Below are 25,880 nucleotides of genomic sequence, written 5' to 3' on the forward strand. Positions count from 1 at the left end.
ACCTACCTATACTCCTACATCAACTCCCTCCACCGTTCAAGATCTCCCGCTACGCAGCACTTCAACCCGACTCCAGTCACCCTTGGTAACATTCATCCTTCTTTTTCCCTTTCTCCCCGCTTTCCCCAGCCAGTCATTTTCTGGAAGGCTGCCAGGCTGTAAAGAGTCAATGAGGGGCAAAGATAGGCCTTGGCTCTGCTCTCTAAATACTGTGGGTGCTGTCTGGCAGGCCTGACCGCGAGGAGATTAGACAAATATGGATCTTCCATATAAATGCTTCTTCCCAAAGCCACCCTGCCATCCCTCCTTCACCTTTCCTGCCAGCCTTCCAGCCATCTAGCCTCATCATCATCATCTTACAAGGCTATTGCGGCCATCATATCGCATCATCGGCCCCCGTCGACTGGCATTTGCAACGGGATCCCCTCAGGGCATCACAACTCCACGCTCTCCCCTCGTTTGTCATGTCATTGTAATGATGTGCGTAAAACTCATAGTCTGTGCGTTTAGTGAAGGCATCCTCTGCAGGCTGCCGGTTAATGCCAACTGACTGGTGCAGGATTGGTGGCCCATGCCACGGCCTTGAGATGCTCTATCCATCGCGGCAGCGGTGGAGAATAATGCCTGATCGATAGCCGTGACAGATGAAGCCCTTTGTCTTTCTGACATTTGAAGAGGAACTAGATTAAACGCTGGCGACCATTTGCTGTCAGAGAGAGGAGGCTGACTGGATGGGTCTTCATGTTTTCAGTCTCCAGTGATAGAGAGGAATACACCCGCTGAATTTTAATGCCTTCATAAGACATTGTTAGTTTTCTAATTGGCCGTTTACAATCAATTTAAATTTGAATGAAATCTTTGTTTTTCATCAGTGTCTCACATACACAGGGGCTTAACGCAGAATAAATATGCTTATTCAGATAACTTATCTTGAATATGTACCGAGGGTCAGTTTTTTTGAAAACTCCTTACTGATTCTGATGATGTCTCAGCTCTGCATTGATAATTATTTTCTCATCAGTTTGGCAGGAAAGTCATGTGTGAATCCCAAGTGATAATGGCCGTTCTAATAATGACTATTTCACATGGCTGCTTGATGCCTGGCTGCCTCCCCAAGAAAATGAATGCAGAATTTAATTGAACTAATTAAACACAGTTAATGAGTATAACAATTGAATTAATTAAACACAGCTGACTAATTAAATCTAAATGAACATATCATACCAGCCAGGCCTATCTTCCAAGATACACAATGACATTTATTGTCCTGAGGGAAAGTCAGTGTACAAGGCCACCACAGCAACAAGGCACTTCATATTAGATAAAACAGTGGTGACGACACCACAACATGTTGTATTCAGTTATGAAAATCAACTTGCAGCAACTTGCTTGGATGGGTAATCCATTGAACAAAAGATTTGCATGGGTTCACTTTGCCCTCGTGGACAGAGTTTGCCATGAAATGTTGCTGTTTTAAATGATTGTGTAAATGAGCCTTAGGTTGCAGAGCAAAAGCCTTATTAAAACTGCATTAATACATTTATTTTTATATTAAAATTTAATCAACTGTTTATGTATAAAGTGAATACTCGAACAGAGAATTATTACCCAAATCTACAGCTAAGAAGAGATATGTAGCTGCTTTTGGCCAATTCTTTTGGTTTTAAGGCACTTTACGGTTTTTAGTTCAGTCTCAGTGCTCTCATCGACCCTGTTTCCAGCAGAAGACAGCTGTTTTCAGAAAAAACAAAACAGCTAGTTGCTAACTTTAACTGTCCTTTTTTGGTACCTGCCTGCTACCAAAAAAGGACAGTTAAAGTTAGCAACTAGCTGTGGTGAAAAAAGGGAACATCTAGTAGCTAAAGAGCCACATATTTGTCTCAGGAGTGGGTGGAGACCAGAGCAGAGCCAAAAGGAGACTGAATATTGGACACAGATTCATCAGGTGGAAACAAACACTACTTCAAACATATGCTAATGTTGCTCTGCAGGGATTAAAACAAGAAATGATTTGTGAGCCTGAAAAGTTCTCCAGGAGGAAATGTGTACAATGTATTGAATTAAGTATTATATGAATTTAAAACTGCCTGAAATCAAGCATGGTGCCTGAGAACTTTAACCTCTGTGCTCTGTGTCTGCTGGATGTCAGAGCAGAGTAAGTAGTCGTAGTTTTTAGTTGTAGAACAGGTTGGCCTTGACGATTATATGCCAGGGCAGCTTTAATGTAAGAAGCTACCAGTCACATTATCCTCATGTCCTTGTTTACTTACTTTGTGATTGCAATGTTATTCATGCTCAATTGTGCACCATTTAGCATTATTTTAGATACTTTAATGCAACGATTCCTGCAATGTAAAAGGTTTGTGTTCAAGTTCTTGGTTTTTCAGTCTGTATGGTTGAGTTGCTCAAGCTCTCACTGACCTCCCCTTTAGCTTGCATGAGTCAATTATTAGAGTACCTGTTCAGGGTAAAACAGCATAGCGCCAAAGCACGCAAGCAAGTGGCTGGTGACCCTGGTCAAACATCTAGCAAACCAAAGAGACTCTAGTTTTCTCTGGAGTTGGCAGATCAAACAAGATGCTGGCAGTGTGAATAACTTCAGGCAGGTATTTCCTAACAGGTTAAACAAAAGAACTCAGTGAGCTGTTATAGTATATCACAGCTTGTTTCTCTGTTTATGTTGGAGTCTGCTTTGTACCCCTTTACCATCCAAAATTATATAACTGAGCTTTAAATCAATGCTTGCTGTCATGGATTACTTATCTCAAGTGTCAAGTCCCTGCAAATTCTATATTATGCTGTAAAATAAACATAAACACAAAAATAAGAACACAAAAATGTCCAAACAATATCTAATGTGCTTTGAAAAAGGTTCAGCAGTAATGCAATATGTACATGATTTGCATTAACTGAATTAAAAAATGCAATAACACCTTTGTGATCTTTTAATAGAAGCCACAGATGCAGCAATTATCAGTTCAGTGAGTCGTCTGATGCCAACTCAGTAAATTAAGTGTAAAAATTCTTGGCAGCATGTAAGACATTTAAGCATCTCTAATTTCTACCTGCACACGTAGTCTGCTTTGCAGATCCGCAGCTGAGCCAGGCAGTTGGGCTTCTCCTTGTCTTCGTAGGAGCAGGACGGTACGATGGTTTGCCTGCGGCGTTCTGCGCAGGCCGTGTCGGTGCAGGGACAGAACAGCAGCTCGTGGGTGTAGTCAGGGGGAACACGGTCAAAGAACTTCCTCAGTGCCTTGTTGCACTTTGGTCGGTTACATGGCCCTGAGCGGGCCGACGGCTGGATGCAGGCCGAGACGTATTCTGTACGAAGCTTCTGACACGTCTCATCGATGTTACACGCCTTGGCAGCATCCAGGCAGCGGTTCACCGTTGTTACTTCAGACTCTAGAAGGAGACACAAATGGGAAGCAGAAAGCATTTCATCCTTCTGTGTGGTTTGAGAAAATCAAATCCCAGGCAATGTTTACCAATGATTTCAAGGCTTAATTGGAGTCAGTATTGACTCGCCACTCTCACTTCTAGACTTAGATGTAGTGTTGCATTTACAGATGAAAAAAAATGTGTGTCTTAAAGTAAAAACTAAACCAAAATGATGATTATATGTAATAGGCCTTCTTGTAATGAATAGAACATGAATGGTGTTTAAATGTTGCATGAGTCTGGGCACTGGATGTGTTTCAGCTGAGGCCTAATGGCTGAATATTTCATTCTGCTGGGTTAATGCAGAGTGGCAGCGCTGAAAAAGTGGCTCCTCCATCTCTCCAACTGCACAACAAGGCCTGTAATTACTGCTCCTTCTCCTTCATCCATCTATCCATCTTTTCAACACACTCTTCCTACATCTGGGTTCATCCCAAACTCACCTGAATCCCTCCTTCCCTCACCGTCTTCCTCCCTTGCTGTGTGCCTGCCAGTCTCAGCGTTGCCACTTCACCCCCACTCCATCTGTCTCTTCCCTTCTTCACTCAGTTATCTCTCTCTTATCCTCCATCCATTCTTCTTCAACTCTGTCTGTTTCTGCCTCCCTCAGTGCCCATGCTCCCTCTGACTTCCCCGGTAATGAGCCACCTCTGTGGAGGCCCTGGAAAGACCCTTCTTTTTTTGGCAGCATTATTTCCCAATCTATCATCATGTGTGTTTTTTTTCCCAAGCGACCTCCCAGTCAATACGACCATGATGACGCTCAGCTCCCCTGGCAGATAGCGCTGCTCATTAGTTTGTAAACTGCCTGTAGTTGTGTCTCCTGGTGAGCTCAGCTCTCACCAAGCTGTCATATAAAATATGAATGGCCTTGGAGAGCAAGCTAACAACCCATCACAAAGCATAGGTTATTCCCAACTTAACTGCTAAGCAGCCGAGAGGGGAAGGTAGGGGGAGGATGGGAGGACCTGATGGAACGGCAGGGTGGGATGACAAATTGCATCCAGTGGCCACATGCACAGGGAAATGGAATATGCACATAAGTTTTCATGTGAAATCCTTGTCATTGTGTTTTTTAAGCCATTATTTATTCAGAGGAGACTTGCTGAGCATGCAAGCTCTTATCCAGGAACATCCTGCTTCAGATTCATGCCTTACTCATATTTACACCTCAGACCTGCCCAGTACAACCACAGTCCTGAGCTGCTCAACTCAGTGGAGTCACTGGAGGCCGAGTGCATTGATGCTCAAGCTTGTTTTCCAGTGGCAGGCTTGGTCTTGTAATATTCAGCATTGCATATCTAAATTTTAAATCTACAGTGCAGTCTGTGAGTATTTGGACAGTGACACATTCTGTTGTTTTGCCTCCAGACTCACAGTGGATTTGAAATTAAACAGTGACTGAGGTTGAAGTACTGAGTTCTTACTTTAAAGAGAAATCTGTCTACTCAAAGCTCATGTTATCCTCATATTTTTTGTCCATGATGACTATTGGTTGTGATAACATTTTAGAATCAGCAAGAGTGATCTGGTGAATGTATGCCAAGGACTATGTGCTGGTCATGGCAATGACATACCCAAGAGAAGATGACTGCGAATTATAGGCTCCAATGATTTTATGACATAACCCCCATTTTGACCGCGCTTCATGTTTCTCAAAGGACATTCCTGTGATAACATTTTACTCAGTACCTGTATTGTTGAGATTCTGGAAATGCTGGAAATATCTGACACTTGTCTTCTTCGAGTTCAAGTCAAAGTAGTCCCTAGGAAATTTCTGTAACTACTGTTGTGAACTGCATACCATAGTGGATGCACTATGACAGGTAGTTAGGTCAGCCAGCAAGCTGACCCACCCAAAAAATGTTAGAAATGCGGTATATCAAAACTGTCATATAAACCTCTCAAAACTCATAGTTTCTCCATAATGTAGCTTAACACACTACAGCTGTGTCAAGCTAACATCTCCTCCAATAATTCCAAACCCCAGCTGGAAGAAGCATATAGCATTGCTTTTCATTGGCAAAGCGAGGGTTGTATGGAACATACTAAACAGCAGTAGACATGCGTGCATGCATACATTTTGCTGTGACTCAACATTAGAAGCCATTGTAACTGCTGTGAATCAAACCTGCCATCTGCCATGAATCATGTCTAAAGGTAATTTCTCATACTTAAAGGTGAAGTGTGTAGAATTTAGTGGCATCTAGTGGAACGGACTTGGCGGAAATGGAGTATAATATTCATATGTTTTCATTAGTGTAAAATCATCTGAAACCAAGAATCGTGGTGTTTTCGTTACCTTAGAATGAGCTCTTTATATCTACATAGGGCGCGTGTCCTCTTCCATGCCTGCTATGTTGCACCACCATGTTTCTATAGTAGCCTAGAGAGGACAAACCAAGCACTGGCTCTAGAAAGGGCCTTTCTTGTTTTTTTGCAAGTTTCGTGGCCACTGTTGGTTCTCCTACACACTTGGAGAGGGAAGGGGAGGAGTATTCAGTCAGTGTAGATCCTACACACTGGTCCTTTAAAAGATAGACTGTCAGTTGAGTGTTTGAGTGGAGTCTTCAAGGGTGGTTGCATCCATACCGGATGAGCAATTCAGAATTGTACCCCCAAACTTTGAACATCACAGTAGGACAATGACAAGGCAAGAACACCTTCAAATTAAAGTTGAAACCCAACACTTCACTCTCAAAGTCATAGTTGCATTTCATATCCAAAGTGCTGGAGTACAGAGCCACAACAATCAAAAATTTGTCACTGCACAATTATTATGACTGCAGGGTATTCTATTTTCTGTGTTTGTGTTGTTACTGTTTTACACAGCTTGTGGCCAACCTGTTGCACCACAGAGCCCAAAGAAAACAAAACTGCTGGTATTTGCCTTTCAACAAAGGCGCATGAACTAGAAAATGCTTGAAAGGACAAGCAATTTTAACCACTCCGGGAGCTCAATGATGCATTAAAAAGCTTCTTCCTCGGTGCAGAACATTGACTGTTTTTAAATAGAGGCACCATCTTAATAGCACTAACTTGACTTTATTTAACTGATTAATTGGTAAGGGGTGAAGTACAGTACTTTATTGTGTGAATATTCCTTAAAATATGATGAGCTGTGACTCTGGCTAGTGTCTTTGAAAAGGGTCATTACTCTGTTTGAGGGAGAGATGTTATAAGGGCAGAAAAACATCCATTAATCACACCTTTGTTGTTTTGGCAGTCAACTTGTCAAGATGCATGGCATGGATGTCAACTTTGACCTCCTGCGGAGTCACTGAAGTGAAATTTACGAGAAGGTTCTACAGCGCAGGCAGGTGCTGCTGTATTTCAAAGCAGCCGAAAACCAGTCGTGTCATTTTAATAAGCAGCTTATGTATGAGGTCAAAAGACATATGATGCTCCACTAAATGTGAATTGCTTAGTTGTTCTTATGGTTTTTGTATTTCCCCCACTCATATACACCTACTGTCTTCCACAGCAGGTGAGGACAGTTTATCCAATTTCCCTAATCTGTGATCTAACTCAATTATGCACAACAAGCCTATAGAAAATCAATTGGTGAAGGAGACAAGGGTGAATGTTACAGCATGCAGGATGATTTTCTAGGAATCATGAATGGTGCTGAGCTGATATCACCAACACAATATACTGCTAAGATTCATGGTGGGTTTGAAAATAGCTGACTGAGATGTTGTGGGAACATCCATGAGGTTGAAAGCTTGAGAGGAGGTGTAGCGCACAGTACCTCCGCTGTGAGTGACTGAGTGAATGTGCTTATGGTAGAGATTGGATATATGAGAAGTGGCATGCCAGTATGTACTGTTGTGAATTATGTGCCCACATTCAAAAATTATAATTTAATATAGAATAGACACCATCTCCTGCCACCTATTTCATATGCAATCCATTTTTTTTCTAATTCTAATTGAAAAATGTACCAGATGGCACAGTATTGCCTGTTATAAAACACACTTTCACTCACTTTTAAGTCTTAATCACAAAGTGTGGGAGGAAAAGAGTCACAAGTTCCTTGAGGAATTGAAACACAGAGGTTTGAGAGTCCAGGGCATACTAGGTATTTTTTACTTTTGTGTCTGCTGACCCTGGGGTCCCACTAACAATGAAAACATAACAGCTGATGGGGTCATTACCACTGACTCTTCAAAGAACTGTGTTTCAATTCCCCACAGAACTTGTGACTGAACAATTCGTGTGTAGATGTACAGGGGGAATTTCAGGTCTGTAGTGTTAGTGGAGAATTGAAAGGACTAACTGACCTTTACCTGTCACATACTGAGACTGCTCACAGAGGTAGGACAGGAGTCACAGTTATTTGAATATACAGGTCAGGCATCCATAAACCTAGCCTTCCATAGATGTGAAGAAGGGTTACATGGGTTACATGTAACTGACAACCCTGAACAGACTTCTTAAAAGAGAAGGTAGGAAATAGTTGTTAAAGTAAGTTAGAGTAGGACTCTTCACTGATTGGTTGTTGCTTATAGAATCATCCAGGTGGGTGAGAAAATAGAGAAATCACCCTCACACGGTGGCCACACGTTTAAATTTACAAAGACTGAGCTAGCACTCGATTGAAAATGGAAAGAAAAGGTAGAACAGCATTAGAGGGTAGCCTTAGAACTACACAGTGTGTATTCTTCTTGATCGCCACATTAATTGTGCCAACACTTTTGTTGCTCTTAGAATAATCCAGGAGCAAGAAAATAGGTTAAGGTGATAACAGTTTGGGTTTGATGTATGATGACCTCTGATTGGGCTCCACTCGGTAATATCTTTAATGAAATGATGAATGAAGATGAAAATGTTTAAAAAACTGTGACATGTTGAGAAAAAACCTAATAGAAGGATGGTGATTAAGAGGTATACTCATACCTCATACTAACTGCAGAACATGGGTTTGTTAATGAATTATTCTTATGGTTAATTTTGCTTGCTTTGCAATAATCATTTACTTAATTATATGTTTTACTAGACTGCAGGAAGTCCTGGGAATGCATATTGTTTGTTTTTTATTTTTGATCTTTACTATATATTCCATTAGAGTACATAGTACACATTTCAGAGGATCACTACATATTCCAATCACTAGAATCATTAAGTATTTATATGATATGTCTTATATGCTAAGTGTACATTTTTCCATATGGATATTTTGATTGATCATTCATCGCTACATATTTGATTTATGTGAATTATTTTAGCTTTAATTGGCTGTTTTTGTCACGCAAAACAGGTGAATTGAGATGTTTAATTTTATTTCTATGGTGTTTTATTGAGACTCATTTTTCTTCTGTCTTGGTTTAGTGAATTAAGAAAATATCTTTGTGTCTGTGATTGGACGTGTATGGACTGGTGTTAACATGTGTAAAGGTTAAATATTTGAGATTCACTATCACATTACACTACAGTACATTCATCACATTATTACATTACTTTCTTTCTTAATTGTTATATAATCTATTCATATTAATCATTGTATATTTTGATTCACATGATGTTTGACAAATGATTGATTGATTAAGGCAGGTATATGTTACTTCCACTCTGAAGGATAGTATGATAGGTCATTTTTATTGATCTTTTTGGATCAAAAAGGAGGGAAATCGTGAAGGAACTGTCATAAATGTGTCATATATGAAACACTCCTATTTTCAGATATGTGCAGTGTATGAAATGCTCCTTAGACAAGCAGACAGTTAGGGACGGACAGCTGTCTTCTTCATTCCTCGAGCCAACCTGGCTTTATTATTGTTGCCATAGAGACAACACTGAAGTAAACAATCTTATAGCGATGTTGTGATAGGGACAAGGTTGCCTGAATAACTGAGAGTGGTGCTTTTCCTTCAGACTCGATGTGGCATTTCACTGTGTCAACACCGACACTTTGATATGTAACTGGTGTCTCCTTGATCGATCAAGTTTGTGTTTGTCAATAAATCCTTTTGCTTAATCTCCTGGAGTTCCTGGATTGACAAGCTCAAGATTTCTATAACATACATCTGTAAGGTACCACTGTTTCACCATCTGCACTTCCAAATATAAAATAAATATAGAAGAGTGGTTAAAAATTTAAATAACATTCAAGTATGAACACTTTTACACTCACAAGAAGTCAAATCCCTGTTTATCTACAGCCTTTCAATTTCTAGCAGAGATCAGAGGACACAGTGACACTACTCAAAGAGAACATTTCATGCACATTTCCAGGTCTATATTTTTATTCTAGGGCTCTACTGGAATATCTTTGCATGATTTACAGTTAAAAGAAACTCCTTATTTATCTTATACTGGCTCTTTATGCAGCCCCTTCAGCTCAGCCCCTGTCTGAAACAGGCTGTTTTAGGGCCCCCCTCCTGATGAGCCCACTGTGTTCTGTTTGTGTTCCCCATCAGCAGACCTCCAGCGGTTCTGGAGGCTATGTAAACAAACAATAGTATAAAAATAAAAGAAAATCCCAAAAAGCATTATATGTCTTTAACACAGCTTAATGGTGGAGACATTTTACTTGCTTTGTTTTATTTACTTGCTTTCTAGATGAGAGGATTAATATCACTCTCATATCTGAAACTAATTAATTAGAATACTGTTAAATAAGACTACTGACACATGAGAACTGTTATTGTTTCAGAACCGTTGCATAGCCCGAAATGACCTTTAGGGGTTTTATGCAAACTGTCCCCTGAACTGGCCTCATTACAGTGTTAATTATCTTGCCTTTCTCATCCATTTGGTATAAAAACATGTGTTTTTTTTTTTACTAATGTTACCTTGCATTATATCAGGTATTAAAACCATAAAATTTGTAATTGTCATTGAACCCTTTTTGACACTATTTGCTGCCAACATGCTACTAGTGTACAAGTACCAAGTGCAACTTTAATATCACAGAGATAACACATCAATCCTGTGATAAATATAAATAAACACGACCACTTATATATTTGCTTTCTAGTTTCTAATTGTTTCTATACATTCTCTTGAACAGATCATTATTGTACATTAAAATGGCACGATATATCACAGATCTGAATCATTTAAAAAAAATAAAAACATGCAATTCATTACCCAGTAGTTTAAAAATATAGATGATTTCATTAGCAAAACATTAGCATGTCCAATATAAAAGTATTACAACAGCTAATCTAATCAATATGTTTAATCTTATCATGTAAGTATCATTTTTGCAAAGGTGTCATTTTCCAGTATGGAAATGGGAATGTGTACTTTCTGAACCAAACCAGTTTGACTTTTGTTTCTCACATTGTTTGAGGCCACGACTGCTCATTTTCATAAACACCGACTTGGCTGTTTTATATTGGGAAAATATACTTTATCTATTATTTTAATGTTTAAATTATCCGGTATCCTCCCTTCGTGCTGCTACAGTATTTTTTTTTTGTGATTTTAGGACATTTATCATTATATTGTAAGGCATGCATACATGCCTTCCATACTAATCACTCCATTAAAGTCTTTATTTAAGTTTCACAGACTCTCCAGCTCAGCTTCACTCATCCAGAGCATAACTGCCATCAGAGAAAACAAAACACTTGACTTTCTGTCCTCTCCAGTGAAAAGAAAACTAACTACTCATTTGTGTGCAGCCTCTCTCTCTTTTTCAAACCTCCAACAGGAAAAAAGTGTTGTTTTAATTTAAAAACACCCAGCTCCGTTCCGCTTCCATTTTCTTTTTGCATCTTTTTTTTCCTGGCTTCCTCCCTCTCGTTCTCCCTCTCACCTACCTACTGTGACCTTTTTCTTTCCATTTCTTTACATTCTCTGTCTTTCTCTCTCTTTCTTCCCCCCCAGTTTTACTGCTTCCAGCTGTAAGAAAGTAAATAGGTAATTAATATGTGCCTTGGGGGCTAACAGCAGCACACAACAGCCCTGCAGCTTTCCTACAGGCTCAAAGGCAAGACAGAAACAAAGTATGGGCTGTTACTCATCAAACACTTTGCAAATCAACCTGTCTACTCCGTCAAAATGATGCAGAATAACATCTCGATTTCCTCTTTCTTTGACACATAACTTAGTTGAGACTCGCTTGTTTTTGTGTGCAAAATTGATACTTTTGATTATCTAAATAACTTTTCCCCCCCGCCCAGTTAGAACAACTGAGAAACAGAGAAACACTTGTAGCAGTGGCAGCTCGCCCAGTCACCTGCAGCAATGGAGGCCAGACGGACGTAATCGGAGCCCCTCTCCTCTGGTTCATACGGGTAGCTCTCCACCAGGCTGAGTCCTACCGACACATCGGAGAGAGAAAAGAAGAGAAAAGAATAAACATCATGCACCAGAAGAAACAAACACACAGTAGGATCAGTATATATATCATAAAAGTTATATTCAAAGTGACCATGGGTAGACAGAATAACACGCCATGCATGGCCGGATTAACTTAACGGTAAAAATCAGCTGTTGGACCCCATATTGACTCCTTGACCCCCCGAACACTCTGTGCATTGTGAATGCTTCCTGTCATCATTACTCATCACACAACACACAACAGACTACACATGACATATGACTATAAGACTAAGCACTACTATTTAGCTAAAATTAGCTTTACGATGGTACCATACATTTAATGGAAACATTTTGTGCATGGTCCCTGTAACAAATATAAATAAATATAATATAAATAAAAAAATAAAATGCTGGAATAATAATACCTGTCCCTGAGTTCTACAAAGACAGAGCCATAAAATCATCTCATAATGCACAACTTTTGTTAGTTGATATTCTACTTCACCGTTGCGAATTGCCAAACAAATGAGTATTTAATCAAGTTATCAGATAACATGCAGTGAACCTGGGACATTTGGGACCGCTGGGGGGTCTGGGGCCCAGGGCAGTTGCCAGCTTTTTTCTGGTTGGTAATCCAGCCTTGACTTAATGGAAAAGCAGTTAAACTCTAAAGTAAATTAATTGCAATTACATACGCGGCAACAAAAGCAGATCATATGAGGTTAAAAACCAATTAGCAGTGCTTTCATTTTTAAAACAGGTCTGGCAATCAGCCCTTTAATATGTAGGTCTTTAACGCAGCATGAGCTAACTGAAGGAGCTGGAAAGTAAAGGAATGTGGTGAAATCATCTGCGCCTAAACCGCAGGTACATACAGCCACAGCCATATATACATTGTACCTCATTCTCGAGCAGTGATGGTTGATATATTAAACTCAAGTGGCGGAGATTTATGGTTTGCTTTATCAGTTTATTATCCACAAGTCTTGTCTTTTGCATTTGCACTGGAGGATGTTTTTAATATTGCCGGTTTGATACTTAAGCTTGTTATACTGTTACACTCTGGATATAAAGGTACTGTATATGCTAAATGCCTAAATCTGAATGTAAATGTGCTGCAGAGAACGTAGTTAAATGTAGGAAATGACAACAGCAGTGCAAAACATTTCAAATCAGCAAAAAAAATGATAAAATACAATGACTGTGGGTGGAACAAAAGTAATCAGAGCCTTAGTTTTAACTATTTTTGACACAATAATCACTCTTTTCATTTCAACCTGGAATTTACTGTTGAGCTGTCTGGAGGCGGGAGTCTAATTCATGTGTAATGGGCGGCACACACTTGATAATCCCAAAAAAAACCCCCATATTGTACTGTACCTGCTCCCACTCCCACCTCTCCGGAACAGAACCATCAGATTCTGCGTGTTACTGCCAGTCTTACCGTGCAGCACGGACTGGTGCAGACTCCAGTAGATACTCAGGCAGTTCTTCTCCTTCTTCATGCCTCGTTTACATTGGCAGCCATGCAGAGGGGTGGACAGCAGCGCCGTCATGGCGTTCTCACACTGGTTTCGTGCTCCGGGCCCCAGCTTCACACTGCCGTCCCCTGCCACACACTGCCTGAGGGTGCGCAGTCGTGGGCTGCAGGTGTCATCGCTGGAGCAGGTGTCTCCGGCACGCAGGCAGTCCCTCCCACCCGCTGAGAGAGCCATACGTGGAACTCCTGCAAGACAAAGACAGACAGAGGACAGGTTAATGGTGTGTTGGGGTCCCAAATGATGAGCTGTAGGCAGGAGACTGGTCTGTTGATTGGTTTTCTTCAAGTATAATATTATCGAGGCTGTTATGGACATCTTAATATCGCTGGTTGGGTAATATCTCCATATACAGAATCCTATATTAACAAACAAACAAACAAGTGAGAGAACATGCAAATCTTAATTAAATAAAACAAAATTAATCAAACACTATAAATATCAAGGACTTCTTTTTTCTTTTATTTAAAATCATGATTGTCTATATTAGCTTTGGACTAGTATGGTTAATTTGAGCTTGAAAAAAATAGCTAAGCTATCTTGCTAAACTAGGGAAGCAATTATTTTCTGCTTCATAATTGGTTTGCCTGGGATTTTTGAAATCATACTGACTGGGCCAAAAGGGCACTAGGTCATTAAAAAAGGGATTTGAGTTTGGGTGGTCAACTGAACTAATGTGAACATTTGGCACAGAATAATTAAAATCTATCTATATTTTCTTAAGATGTTTCTTTGACCTGTTTGAGGCCAAAGTCTATCCTAATAAATGTGTACCTTGGTTTCAGGTTTACATGTGCTTAATTATTGCAAACTTTTTCTAAGGATGTTTTAAATTCAATTTAAAGGCCTACTCGAGAGACAGTGAACAATGGTCAAAATCAATGCAACAGAGGCAGAGATATCCTGACATTTTAGTCCCTAGTGTGGGCCACAAAAAGGAGTGATCTTCAAACCCAAGTTGAGATAACCATGATGAGATAACAATGCTATCTGGTGGGACTTCAGAAAGCTCCTTCAGAGCCACAGAAAACGTTACACGACTGTTCACAGGCTGAGCATCCCTCCCCTCGACAAATAAACTGACTCTGAGGTGTAAAAATCAAAGCAAATCAAAACAAACCGGTGTATGAATGTGAGATTTAATGATCCGCCGCATTTATCGCTAAGACAATCAAAACTGAATTGGTTTTAATAATTGGATTAAATTTTAACATTCCCTGTCAGTAGCAGTCCGACTCGGTCAATGATGCATCTGCTACTGTATTCCGGCATTTACATTCACAAACCCGAGGGGGGTGCTATATTATTCATGAATTCATACAGTTGTCAAATGAAATATACAGTATATGGTGGGAGGGGGGGTAGGGGATGATGCATCTCGCCAATAGATCCTGACATGTTCAAAATTACACTGAGGTGTTTCCGCTCCAGTCAAAACAAAGTGTCATATTTGTTACAGATTGGCCCAGATAAGGGCTGCATCATTTGTGGGGGGGACAACGTATTAACTGTTGTCTTGTTTCATGTGACACTAATCACATGCAAACTTAATTCCCTTAAGAAAAATGAATGTTTGTTTACTCCAAACTGTCTAGCAGCTCTTACACAAACTCTCTTTAAAAAAAAAAGAAGAAGTTTATTTTAATCTATCCGAGGGTCTGGTTTGGGATAACAGACACATCCATGTTACCTGAAACTTAATAATAAGATTCTAAACACTTCATTAAAAAATGTTCATTCCTTAATATTCACTGACCTGACAGAGGACCAGTCAATACAAACTTCAGATACAACTACAGATCTTTATTTTTTCCAGAGTAGAGATCTCATATTTTCCCAAGATACCAAATATGTCAGACTGAATTTTGGGGAAATGTGTATAAAATGATGCACAAGATATCTAGAATATTTTTTTCTGTTTGATGGAATGGTGCAGCTATAAAAACAGAGTCTTGGGTTTTTCACTCTAAGCATCGCTGAAGGAAAGTGTGGAATAAGATTATATTTCCATCCTGAAAGCTAATCGAGAAGAAAAGGGGAAAACTATATGTTAAGGGATTGCAATTTCTGCAGCTATGTTGAGAGTACCGACTCCGACTGCACTCTTACTTCTCTATGAAACTATGCAAAATGACAGACATTAGTTTTAAAGAGGTGAGAAGAATTGGTTATCTACTGCCTGACAGATTCCCAGAAATCATGTCCAAAAGCATTTCTGTGTCACTGACTACACTGTGAGACTTTCTGGGTGGCGGGTTAGTTCAGCAATTAAATCTTAATCAAATTTGATTCTATCACAGCTCAATCAAGTGATAAGGAGCGAAAGCAGTAAAAAGCAGAAATTTGCTCATTTTCCACCGGCAGACTGAAAAAACTGCCACGATTCGCTGTCTTCATTTGCTCAAACTGTAAATCAGTGTTACATGAACTCTCCCTGGGTGGCGAGACTCTAGAGATGATCTTATAAATTAGAAAAGGGTACAACATCTCTTGCTGAAGTCTGAAGTACTTGTGGTAGAGAAAAGGGCCATGTGTCCAGTCAGCTAATCTAGCAGCAAGCTGTCAATAAAAGTCTAGACAGACAGTGAAGCGAGAAGCTTGTTGCTAAGGGTTTGGGATGTTTGTGGATAGTACTGAGAGAAAGCATCTGCCACTCAAGTGAAGAGCTCATCTTCGCTGAGGTCTTGACAGGCGGCATTTAGTGTTTCCAAAAACAAATCCCCCTCAATAAATCAGTTATTCCACTATAGTCTTAAATTCTGATTTATTTTATGTAAAGCAAAAGGAGGGTAAAGAAACTGCAGGGTGAGATAATGTCATTCGTTTCTGATGCAAATCAGCTCCACTCGAGAGTTCTCTTGGATCAAATGACGGTACCTTGAAAAAAACTGGAGGATTCAGCCTTATGTCAAGATACTTCACCTGCTCTGAGAAAACTCTTAAAATGCAGATTTGCATTGGAAATGCTTGATATTATCTAACCAATTTGGTAGCTTTCTTCACTCGGTTTAAAGGACCAGTGTGTAAGATTTAGCGGCATCCGGTGGTGACGTTTCAGATTGCAGCCAATTGAATACCCCCCCCCCCCACCACGCTTCCACCTACTGTGGGCGTGAAACTCGCAAAAAACGCAAACGTGTTTGGTTTGTCTGTTCTGGGCTTCCGTAGAAAAATGGCGGTGCAACATGGTTGGCTCCGTGGAAGAGGACCCGCCCCCTATATAGATATAGATATATAGATATCTGAGGTAAAGAAAACACAATCATTATTTTCATGTGATTAAACACTAATTAAAACATACTTATGAATATCATATTCCATTTCTGACAAGTCCTGCACACTGCACCTTTAAGAGAAACAATATCTAAAAAAAAAAAAAAATGTTTTGAGTAATTTCTTCTGCCTCTCTTATGTAAGTGTGTGGAACTGCAGGTGGAAACAGATGTGTGGGTGGTGTGTGTGGGTGTTCTGATGTGGAAGGTGGAGAAGAGAGGAACCTTAAAGCCAGATTTGGCTTCCCTCGGCTTCAAGGCAAAAGAAAAAGCCCCTGGTGAACAGCGGCAGTGCAAATCTTATTAAATTGCAGCTAATCCAGTGTGGAGAGAGGTTTGATATTTGTCTGAGAAATTAAGCAGCACTCCAGATTGCATGAGATAACTGTTTGCCTGGAAACAGAGCCGCAGCGCACCGGCAGTTCAAAGAGAGACAGTCAAAACCAATTAGGAGAAATCAGTTGCCTTGTCATTCAAATTCGTTCCATCCTATATGCCTCCCTGTTTATCCCACTGAGGTAAATAATCTGTTTGAGCTCTCTCTCTGATTTTTTTTTGTTTCTTTTCCTTCTTTGTGTCTGTTTTCTCTCACTGTTTCCTCTCTCCCTGCGAAATCCTTTCCACGTATCTCTCTGTTCTCCCCTTGCCTTTTTTCTTTGTTCTTATTCTCTCACCCCTCACTTGCACACAAACACACCTGGTTTGGTTCAAGGAGCCGAATCTGAAATTAAAAGAAAATATTTTCAAGGAAAAGGGGGTTCTGCAAAAACAAAAACTCACCTGAGGGCTTCATTCTTTGTAGACAAAACCCAAAAATCGGCCAAGACAAAACACGGGACTATCCAAATTAGCATTAACTGAAAAAAATGATCTTGTTGAATGACAGCTCGGTGGGATCTGAGGTGAAATCAACATGATACTGAAAGAATATAAACAAATGTTGATTTACAGCTGCAGCTAGTAAGAATAACTGTTCCCAACAATGTGGGGGGGGGGGACTGAGTCTTTCTCTGCTCAGTTGCCTCCTCAAAGGAAACAAGTGTAGAGATGGTGAAAGAATTCAAGCGCCTCACGTCTCTCTGCCTCCCACCTAAACCCGGGGCTCTTCTATAGCCACCGGCCATCAGTCACTGCCATGAGCCTCTAGCTATCAGCCAACGAGGGAAAGCTTCTTATAAATCCATGAGAGCCGTTCTACTGGCTGCACTGTCGCATCCGAAGAAAGCTAAAAAGAATTAATTCAATCCTCAATAACTGATATTCATCACTATTAAGAGTTCATAAAATGAATGATGATGATAAAACTGTGAGGACGGCGATTATATTGATGACAATAAAATGAATTATGTGTCCACACACAGTAAGCTTGACTCAGCTTTTTTTTTATACAGGAGAGTCAATATAACCAGAAAATAACATCATCAACTCCTCTTCTCATTCATTTTTAGACTTACCCAAAGACAGAATCCAAATATTGTACTTATTATAATCCCGTTGTTGGATTATAAACCCCTTTGTGTTCTTAATTTCTATGAATTGTTACAACTTCCTGTGCATTTTCTGTCTTTTTCCACACAGACAGCTCCAGTTGCACCACTGGCTGTCTGAGGAAGGTGGATCGCTGTAGAAATGAACTGTCTCTCCCAGTGTTTCTTCTTCTTTGTTTCCTTTGTCCTTAGTCATTTTTTTGGAAGGGTAGAGTATTGCTTTTTAAACATTTTTCTATCATTGGTAACTTACTGGTAACTATTTTTCTAACTGTTGGTTGGACAAAACAAGGACTTTAAAAACATCATCTTGGGTTCAGTATTTGTGTTCACTATTTTCATGACATCTCAGGGACTAAATGTAATTCAGTCTCCCAGAAATGTGTTTATATGCTCCTAATTCCTTTTTACACATATACTCTGAAAGGAAACGTACTGTAATTGCTGCCTGGATTTTGTTCCCTGGCAACATTTGTTCCAGTGTAGGAAGTGCTCCATTTACCGTATGCACCACTCGCAGGTTGCATGACGGTGGTCAGGGTGAACGGTGGGCGTACAAAGCGCAGGACTTCGACACCACAGACTGGCATTCAAATCCTGTAGTCCTGCGTGTGGTTTAGACAACAACAGCACTTTGGATATTAAGGGGGAGACTACAATCTTCCCTCAAAAGGATAAGAATGGTGATTTTCATGTGCAGAAATATAGATTCTGTGTGTATCCAAAGCCTGATATGTCTCATTCTCCTGTGCCACAGACCTTTGTTGTTGTCCAAACACTATTAAAATATTATTATTAAATACTTTTAAAAATGAGCCACATTGTTACACTGGGTGACAATGCAGTGAATATTTTGCAACTTGGCAGATACATTAATTAAAAACATTTCCTTATTGTGTTGATAAAACCAGTAATCCAGCAGGCATTACATTTCTTTCAAACATATTTACTGGTGCCAATTAGCTGTATATAAACATCATTTCTAGGAGACGGGGTTACTAAATGATGAAGCGACTAAGTGATTACCTGCAGCCCTTTGTGGGCCTGTAAACTAGATTGAGGCATCGCATGTGATATTGAGCTAAATAAATAAACTTGGCTTTATTTAAGGAAAGGCAGTTGAGATACTTACTGGAAAAAGACTTTACAGAGACTTTTCCTGTGATGGCCATTGACAATGCATCATTTAACAAAGTCCATTCAGTTAACAGTCAGTCATAAAGGCAGCAAGTCTTTAAGTTTTAGTTCCAAGTTGCAACTCTTAAGTTCACAATATTGACTGAACAGACTCAGATCTAAGCTCATAAGCGATGAATGAAGTTTGTTTCTCTGTGTTTGAGCTGATGTGCTGTTATGTCGTTGTTTGTAACATTTTATGTTGATGATTTCTTGACTAGATCTCGCACAAATAAAAACACATTTTTCTCTTCGGCACTTGTACGGCTGAGTGACTTGCTATAGACAGTATGATGAATCCTATTAGAGATAACAGGCTCTTGGATTGTCTGGTAAATCTTTGACAGCACTACCAAGGGACTGTGCTTTTGTTACTGTATATTGTAGTTCCTTATTAGCTAACTGTGCCTCCCCGAACACTTTTTAACCAAGATGACTCAGTGAGTCTGCTGGGATTTCTTCTGTTCTGTTGTCTCTGTTTTCACAGCTACTAATAATGCCCTCTCTCCTCTCCAGCTGTGATGCAAGAACAAAAAAAAAACAATACTCTACCCATAAATGTAAACACAGACAAACATATCAATGTAAAAGCACAGACATGCGCGTGCACCCATGTAGACATTTATTAGCTCATGCACACAGACACACACACTAGTGAAAAAAAAAACCTGTTGAGATACTTTTACATAAATTTAATTTGCAGAAAGACTTCTTTGGACAGTAATTGGTCTTCCAAATACGCTGTTATAGGGTCCTTTTGGTCTGTATCATTGATTCAGCAAAACATGATGAAATTTAGAAGAGAACAAGAGAGCACACTGGTCGTGATGCAGAATACTAATTTCCTTCCCGGATTCCTCAGTGACTAATCCATCCCGTAGAAAGTCAATATCATTCCGTAGCTGTACCAGAATAACCACACCACTGCAATTCGGGCATTTTTCTTTGTCTTCTTAGAATTGAAAGTGTGTGTGGTCATGTATATCTTTGAGACCTGAACGCTCATTGAAAAACTATTTTTACAATCTCAAAAACCCATTTCGCCAGTGAGAAAATGACCACTCTGTTTTGATGAGGAATATATCTTTTTTTGCAGACGCGTTTATGTTTTGCAGTATAATAATGAATTGATTTTAGACTTGGTTCCTCAATGGTATGATATGGGAAGCAATGATTATTACACTGAAATTAGATTACTGGATCAGTATTTGAGAAGGAATAAAAAGACAAAGGCTCAAGACTTCAATCAGTAGCTCTAAAAAGTCTAAATTGGATGTTATGATAATGTACTTTTAGAGATTTTTGTGTGGCTATAAATCAGAGGTACTGCATGAGAGTATAATCATATTCAACAGCAGCAGAGTAACATTTCACCTTTGGTGGAAATGCCATATCTTCCCACAGCATCATGATGTGACCAGAAACTAGATATATTTACTTCAGTTCTTCACTTTAATACAAGTTTGAGATACTTTTAGAGCATTTCCATTTTCAGAGACTTCCTACTTTCCCTCAACTACATTTCAGAGGGTAATATTGTACCTTTTACTCCTCTATACAGTATTTATCTCTTGGCTGTAGTTAATTTACAGATTCAGATTTTACATTTAACCAAAGATAAATATAGACGTTGGCAGGTAAATATGTATAAACATGCATTTTCAGGGACTCAAATAAAACAAAGGCTTGTTTCAGTTCAATGACACAATATAAAGAATTTCATAATTTAACAAATTCTCTTTTCTTCCTCTTTTCTTTGCTTCTTATGTTTCTTCTAGTCTTTCCTTCAGTGTCTTACATTCACTTCCCTCATCAACCTCTCTAAAGGCATAAACATTCCCTAAAGTAAGAGCTTTGAGTCAACAAAAATAAACTGTTCCACTTTAGGTCTAGATTCACTGTTGATTCATTAGTATATTAACATTTTTACTGTTACTCTTACAGTAAGAATCTGAATGCAGGCCTTTAACTTGTAATGAAATACCTCACCATTATTTACTACTACTTGTTACTTTTACTTAAATAAAAGTATATGAGCATTTCCTCTACCATTTCCCCTCCTCCTTATGAAAATGCCAAAATGTCAAATACATCATGCTTATTCTCTTTAATTGAAATTTTTCATCACAAACACCTGGTATTGAGGGCTACCACACACCTTGTTAAAAGCAACAAGCTAACAGCTAACATGCTCACAACGACAATGCTACAGTACTATGCTGATGTTTAGCAGGTGTAACGGCTGCTTTCACCATCTTAGTTTAGCATGTTAGCGTGCTAATATTTACCAATTAGCACTAAACTCAAAGTACAGCTGATGCTGGTGGGAATCAGTCAGTAGTTCTACAGGTATTTGGTCATAAATCAAAGTATTGTACAAATTGACATTCTGACCTCCTCGCACTAGAGGAAAAGTTAAGGGATCACTGAAGTTATTACAATTAAGTCTGAGTGGGACCTGAATGTCGTTTCCACATTTTTTGGCAATCCATCCAACAGAAGTCCTGACATTTCACTAGAAACACAAGTAAACCTGCTGGTGGCGCTAGAGGAAACGTAAGGGGATCAACAAAGTGAGAGGACTTCCACCTCTTGGGACAACAACTGTCTGTACATATCTTCATGGCCATCCATTCAATAATTGTGATATTTCAGTCTGGACCAAAGCAGTAGACTGTCCAACATTGCCATCCCTAGAGCCATGCTGCCAGTGTAGCTAAAAAGATGATGCATGAAAAGCTGTATAATGTTACATTAAGATGGATTGGATGTGATCAGCTGTTCAGAAGAGGAAAAAGAATAAGTCCCACACCCTTAATGTCATTCTCTGTACATTGTTCCCTTTGGATTCAATGTACAAAGAACATCAGGCTCTGATGATGTGTTTGGTCAAAAATGGCTATTATTTCCATTGCTACCTTTTACAGCTTTCTTTTTGGAAGGACACTCTAAACTGACTCCAAAAAGAGGTGAAGGGTTATGGTGGAATTAAAGGCCCTTTCCACAGAACTGGGAGTCTGTGGAAAGGGCCAACAATAAATCCACCTTCAAGTCGACTGAGGTCTTTGGGGGCCAGCAAAGAACTTCTCCTCGTTTTCTACACAGTGATTCAAAGTGTTAAAGTTGCAGTGTGTAGATTTTTGTGGCATCTAGTGGAACAGACTTGTCAGAAATGGAATATAATATTCATAAGTATGTTTTAATTAGTGTATAATCACCTGAAAATTAGAATTGTTGTGTTTTTGTTACCTTACAATGAGCCCTTTATATCTACACAGTGAGCATCTTCCACAGAGCCATGTTGCACCGCCATGTTTCTTCAGTAGCCCAGAATGAACAAACCAAACACGGGCTTATGCACGTTTCATGGCCAGCATAGGTTCTCCTACATGCTTGGAAGGGGAGAGAGGGGTATTCAGTTGGTTGCAATCTGCAACCTCACTGCTAGATGCCACTAAATCCTATAATAGTGATTTCTCAGGCTACTGAAAGTTTGCTCAGAAATGGCTGGTTGGCCACTGGAGAGGGCAGCAAATGAAGCCTTTTTCAGAAGAGCTCTGAGACTGGTGAATAACCTTTCCAATGTCTGCCGTGATGAAAACTAGCTTTTAACATCAGGGAAGCAGTTTAGACTGTTTCACTGCAAAAAGAACAGATTGAATTAGTCTTTTGTTCCCATTTCCTTCAGGATTTTAAATCAGCATTTGGCCTCTTGTTACAGTAAACAAAAATGTACATGTAACAAGTGCCTGCAAACACACACGGGATGAAAATGTGGCAGTAGCCGCGGTTTTAGTACAAAGATGAAACAGTATTTGAGACTTGAAGAACATAATGCTTGTTATGAGGATGGTTATTTTGTTGTTGGCAATAAAATGAATGTCAACAAAAATGGGCAAAAAGAATGTAGTGTATAATATACACTTTATTTTCGATTTAGACCATTATGAGATACCGCAAACCTCTCCACTGAAACCCAAACTAATCAAGTTAGTGTAGGGTTAGCAGATTTTTAAAGTGGAGTAACATTAGGCCTAGTACATTAAACCTTTACAATATTAATTTAGGAAACAAATACAGTTGAGAGACTGCAAATAAAATTACATTCATTTGCAGCTATATATCTCCTCAGAGAAAATAAAAAAGCTGTACCTTCAGCATTATATTACAATGTTCACTGAGAGTTAATATGAGATCATTCACAATAACTGAGATCCATCTGGCCTTGAACAAGTCGTCTGTCCTAAAGCATGGTCACAGAGCCCATTAGAGGGCATAGCTGACAGCATACTGAACCACATCCACCCTACCAGCTGCACCCTGCTGTACAATGCCAAGAAGCAAGAGGAGGGTGTTGTACAAGATGACAATGATCCTGACCACAGAACAACTGGTTGTCAACAAGACTTCGTATTTTCCCTTGTTCTCATTATGTTATCTTTGTCTTTAGATGTATTAATGCACTGCTCAGCGGCACAAAGCAGAACAGGTGTTTACATCTCTTATTTGTCAAAGTTGAAATGAACTGGGACAAAACAGGTTGTAATAACAGTTGTAGACCATAATGTTGACAAAAAAAATACACTTGAAATGACCTGGGCTTGAGAGCAAAATGCTGTTTGGAGGACAGAATACCAGGGAGAGGATGTTTTCTTGAATTGGATATTTTTTTGTTGTACCAGTAAATACTGGGACTTGATAAAAGAGCACAATGTCAGTCCAGATGTAATTGTTGCCAATTTTCTCAGTTAGAGCACAATCTGGGAAACAAGGCCATTTATTTCATCTATTGTCTGGGTGCTGTCATTCTGACCTTTAAAATCCTTGCTCCTGTTTGAACACAGTGGCTTTGACACTTGCAGTCTTTACTGTTGATTGCTTGTAATGTCTTGGGTGTTGGAACCATTCTCACTGCAAGCCTTTGGTTAAGGGTGTCGACTAAAATGTACAACTGGGACTGAAATAAACAGTGAGCTGACATTTACTTTCACTTGTTTGAGCGGATGCTGTTCATTAATGATTGTTGCTTTCAACATTATACTTTAAATAATACAAGAAGAGTTAAAGAGCAGTGGACAGTCCGCTTATGCAACCATCCATCAGTCTAGTTCAGGGATGTGATGACAGCAGTTCAAACTGAGCAGTCCAGGGACCTTTTGACAAAACCGACTACCTTTTAAATGATGTGAATGGTGGCAGCTTCATGTCGCAGGTTTGGTGAGACACTCCCCTGACATCCTTTTTCCAGCAAAATCCTCCAGCTCTCCTTGTGGCATCCCAAAGTGCTCTTGGGTCTACTGGGAGATGTACAGTAATCACCCCAGCGGGTCCTGGGTCTGCACAGTGGTCTACTCCCAGTAGGTCATGCCTGGAACAGCGTGATAGGGAGGTAGCCCAGGGGACATACTTTACAAGTACCCTGATCACCTCAACTAGCATGTCACAATGTGGTGGAGCAGCAGATCAATTTTACGCTCCTCCTGATTTTGTTGAACTACTCATGTAGTCACAGAAAATGAAGCCAGCTACCCAGCAGAGTAATCTCGTCTTGAAACTGTGTAGCCGTGATCTCATTCTTTTGGCTTCTATGACAAAGCTTGTAACAATGTTGAGTGCCGAAACTAAGAAAGTGAAAAAAGTAAAACTTTTAACTCTGAGCTCTCCACCACTGCAGTCTGATGCAACATCAGTGCAGTCAGTACTGGCAACCAGTACTCTGTCGGTCTTGGCTGAAAATCCCTCCAGTACACATTGAAGATCGTACAGTAGCATGATAAGTCCCAAAGACGACATCATCAGCATATAGGAAAGATGTCACCTGTGACGACCCTCTCTGGACAGACTCCTTGTCCTCTCCCTGCAGGAGCAAAACCGCCAGTCATTCTCATATCAAACAGAGGAGGTAACAAGCCAAACCTGTGGTGTCATGTTATAGTACAGCTCTGATGTCTGGAATGTGCTTCTTTTTTCTTTTGTATGTGCACAGATTTTGAGTAAAATGCTTTTTTTTTGTTTGGTTTTTTTTAAGATTATTTTTTGCCTTTATTGGATAGTTCTAGTGTAGAGCCAGGAAACAACGGGAGGAGGGGTATGACATGCAACAAATGGCCCCGGCCAGGAATTAAGCCATGACTGCTGTGGTTATGTATTATCCACCTTAACCATTCGACTACCAGGGCACCAAATTCTGAGTAAAGATGTTTCTTGTTTGACGCTCAGTCTGTATGACGCATTGTTGAGATTGAGATATGGTAGTCTGCCTCTACTATTTAGGAGCCTCTGCAACCCATGATTACCCATAAAACCCTTCTCTAAGTATACCAGTCCAGTGTCTATTAGACACTTAACACTGGATGAGCTAATTCTAATGATAGCTTGATCAAAGCTAGTGTACTGTTCCCAACTCTGGACAAAATCGGATTCCTACTGAATCTGTGGTTTGATACTCATCTTGAATGTAATTTCCAGGACCTTAGCTTTTTAGAAAATGGGCGCTCTCATACCTTCCACAGGCATTGTTCCCAAAATCCATGTGACAATGAGGGGACCTCTAGACAATGAGAGCTCAAAAATATCCAGAGCATTCACCATATTGGGAAGACTTTGTCCACCCCAACCTTCCACTAAGAAGCTTAGTGACTATAAAAAGATGATCCTGAACCCTCCAACTCTTCCAGTTCTGACCCCTTATC

At 39.7% G+C, this 25,880-nt stretch overlaps 1 protein-coding gene across 2 annotated transcripts in view; it reads right to left on the minus strand.

The window, feature by feature from the left end:
• Positions 1-25,880, minus strand: part of gfra4a (GDNF family receptor alpha 4a) — a 61,734-nt gene that overhangs the window by 21,957 nt on the left and 13,897 nt on the right. The window contains exons 2-4 of one of the 2 annotated variants that reach the window (XM_042388818.1): positions 13,160-13,441; positions 11,630-11,710; positions 3,066-3,405 (exon numbers count right to left, since the gene is read on the minus strand). In XM_042388818.1, the coding sequence (XP_042244752.1) occupies positions 3,066-3,405; positions 11,630-11,710; positions 13,160-13,430 (692 nt within the window). In that variant the 5' untranslated portion in view covers positions 13,431-13,441. Of the gene's footprint in view, positions 1-3,065; positions 3,406-11,629; positions 11,711-13,159; positions 13,455-25,880 lie in introns of those variants that run through there. The other variant, XM_042388819.1, reaches the window with a different exon arrangement.

This window comes from Thunnus maccoyii, chromosome 16 (assembly GCF_910596095.1).
Source record: "Thunnus maccoyii chromosome 16, fThuMac1.1, whole genome shotgun sequence".
Classification (NCBI taxonomy): domain Eukaryota; kingdom Metazoa; phylum Chordata; class Actinopteri; order Scombriformes; family Scombridae; genus Thunnus; species Thunnus maccoyii.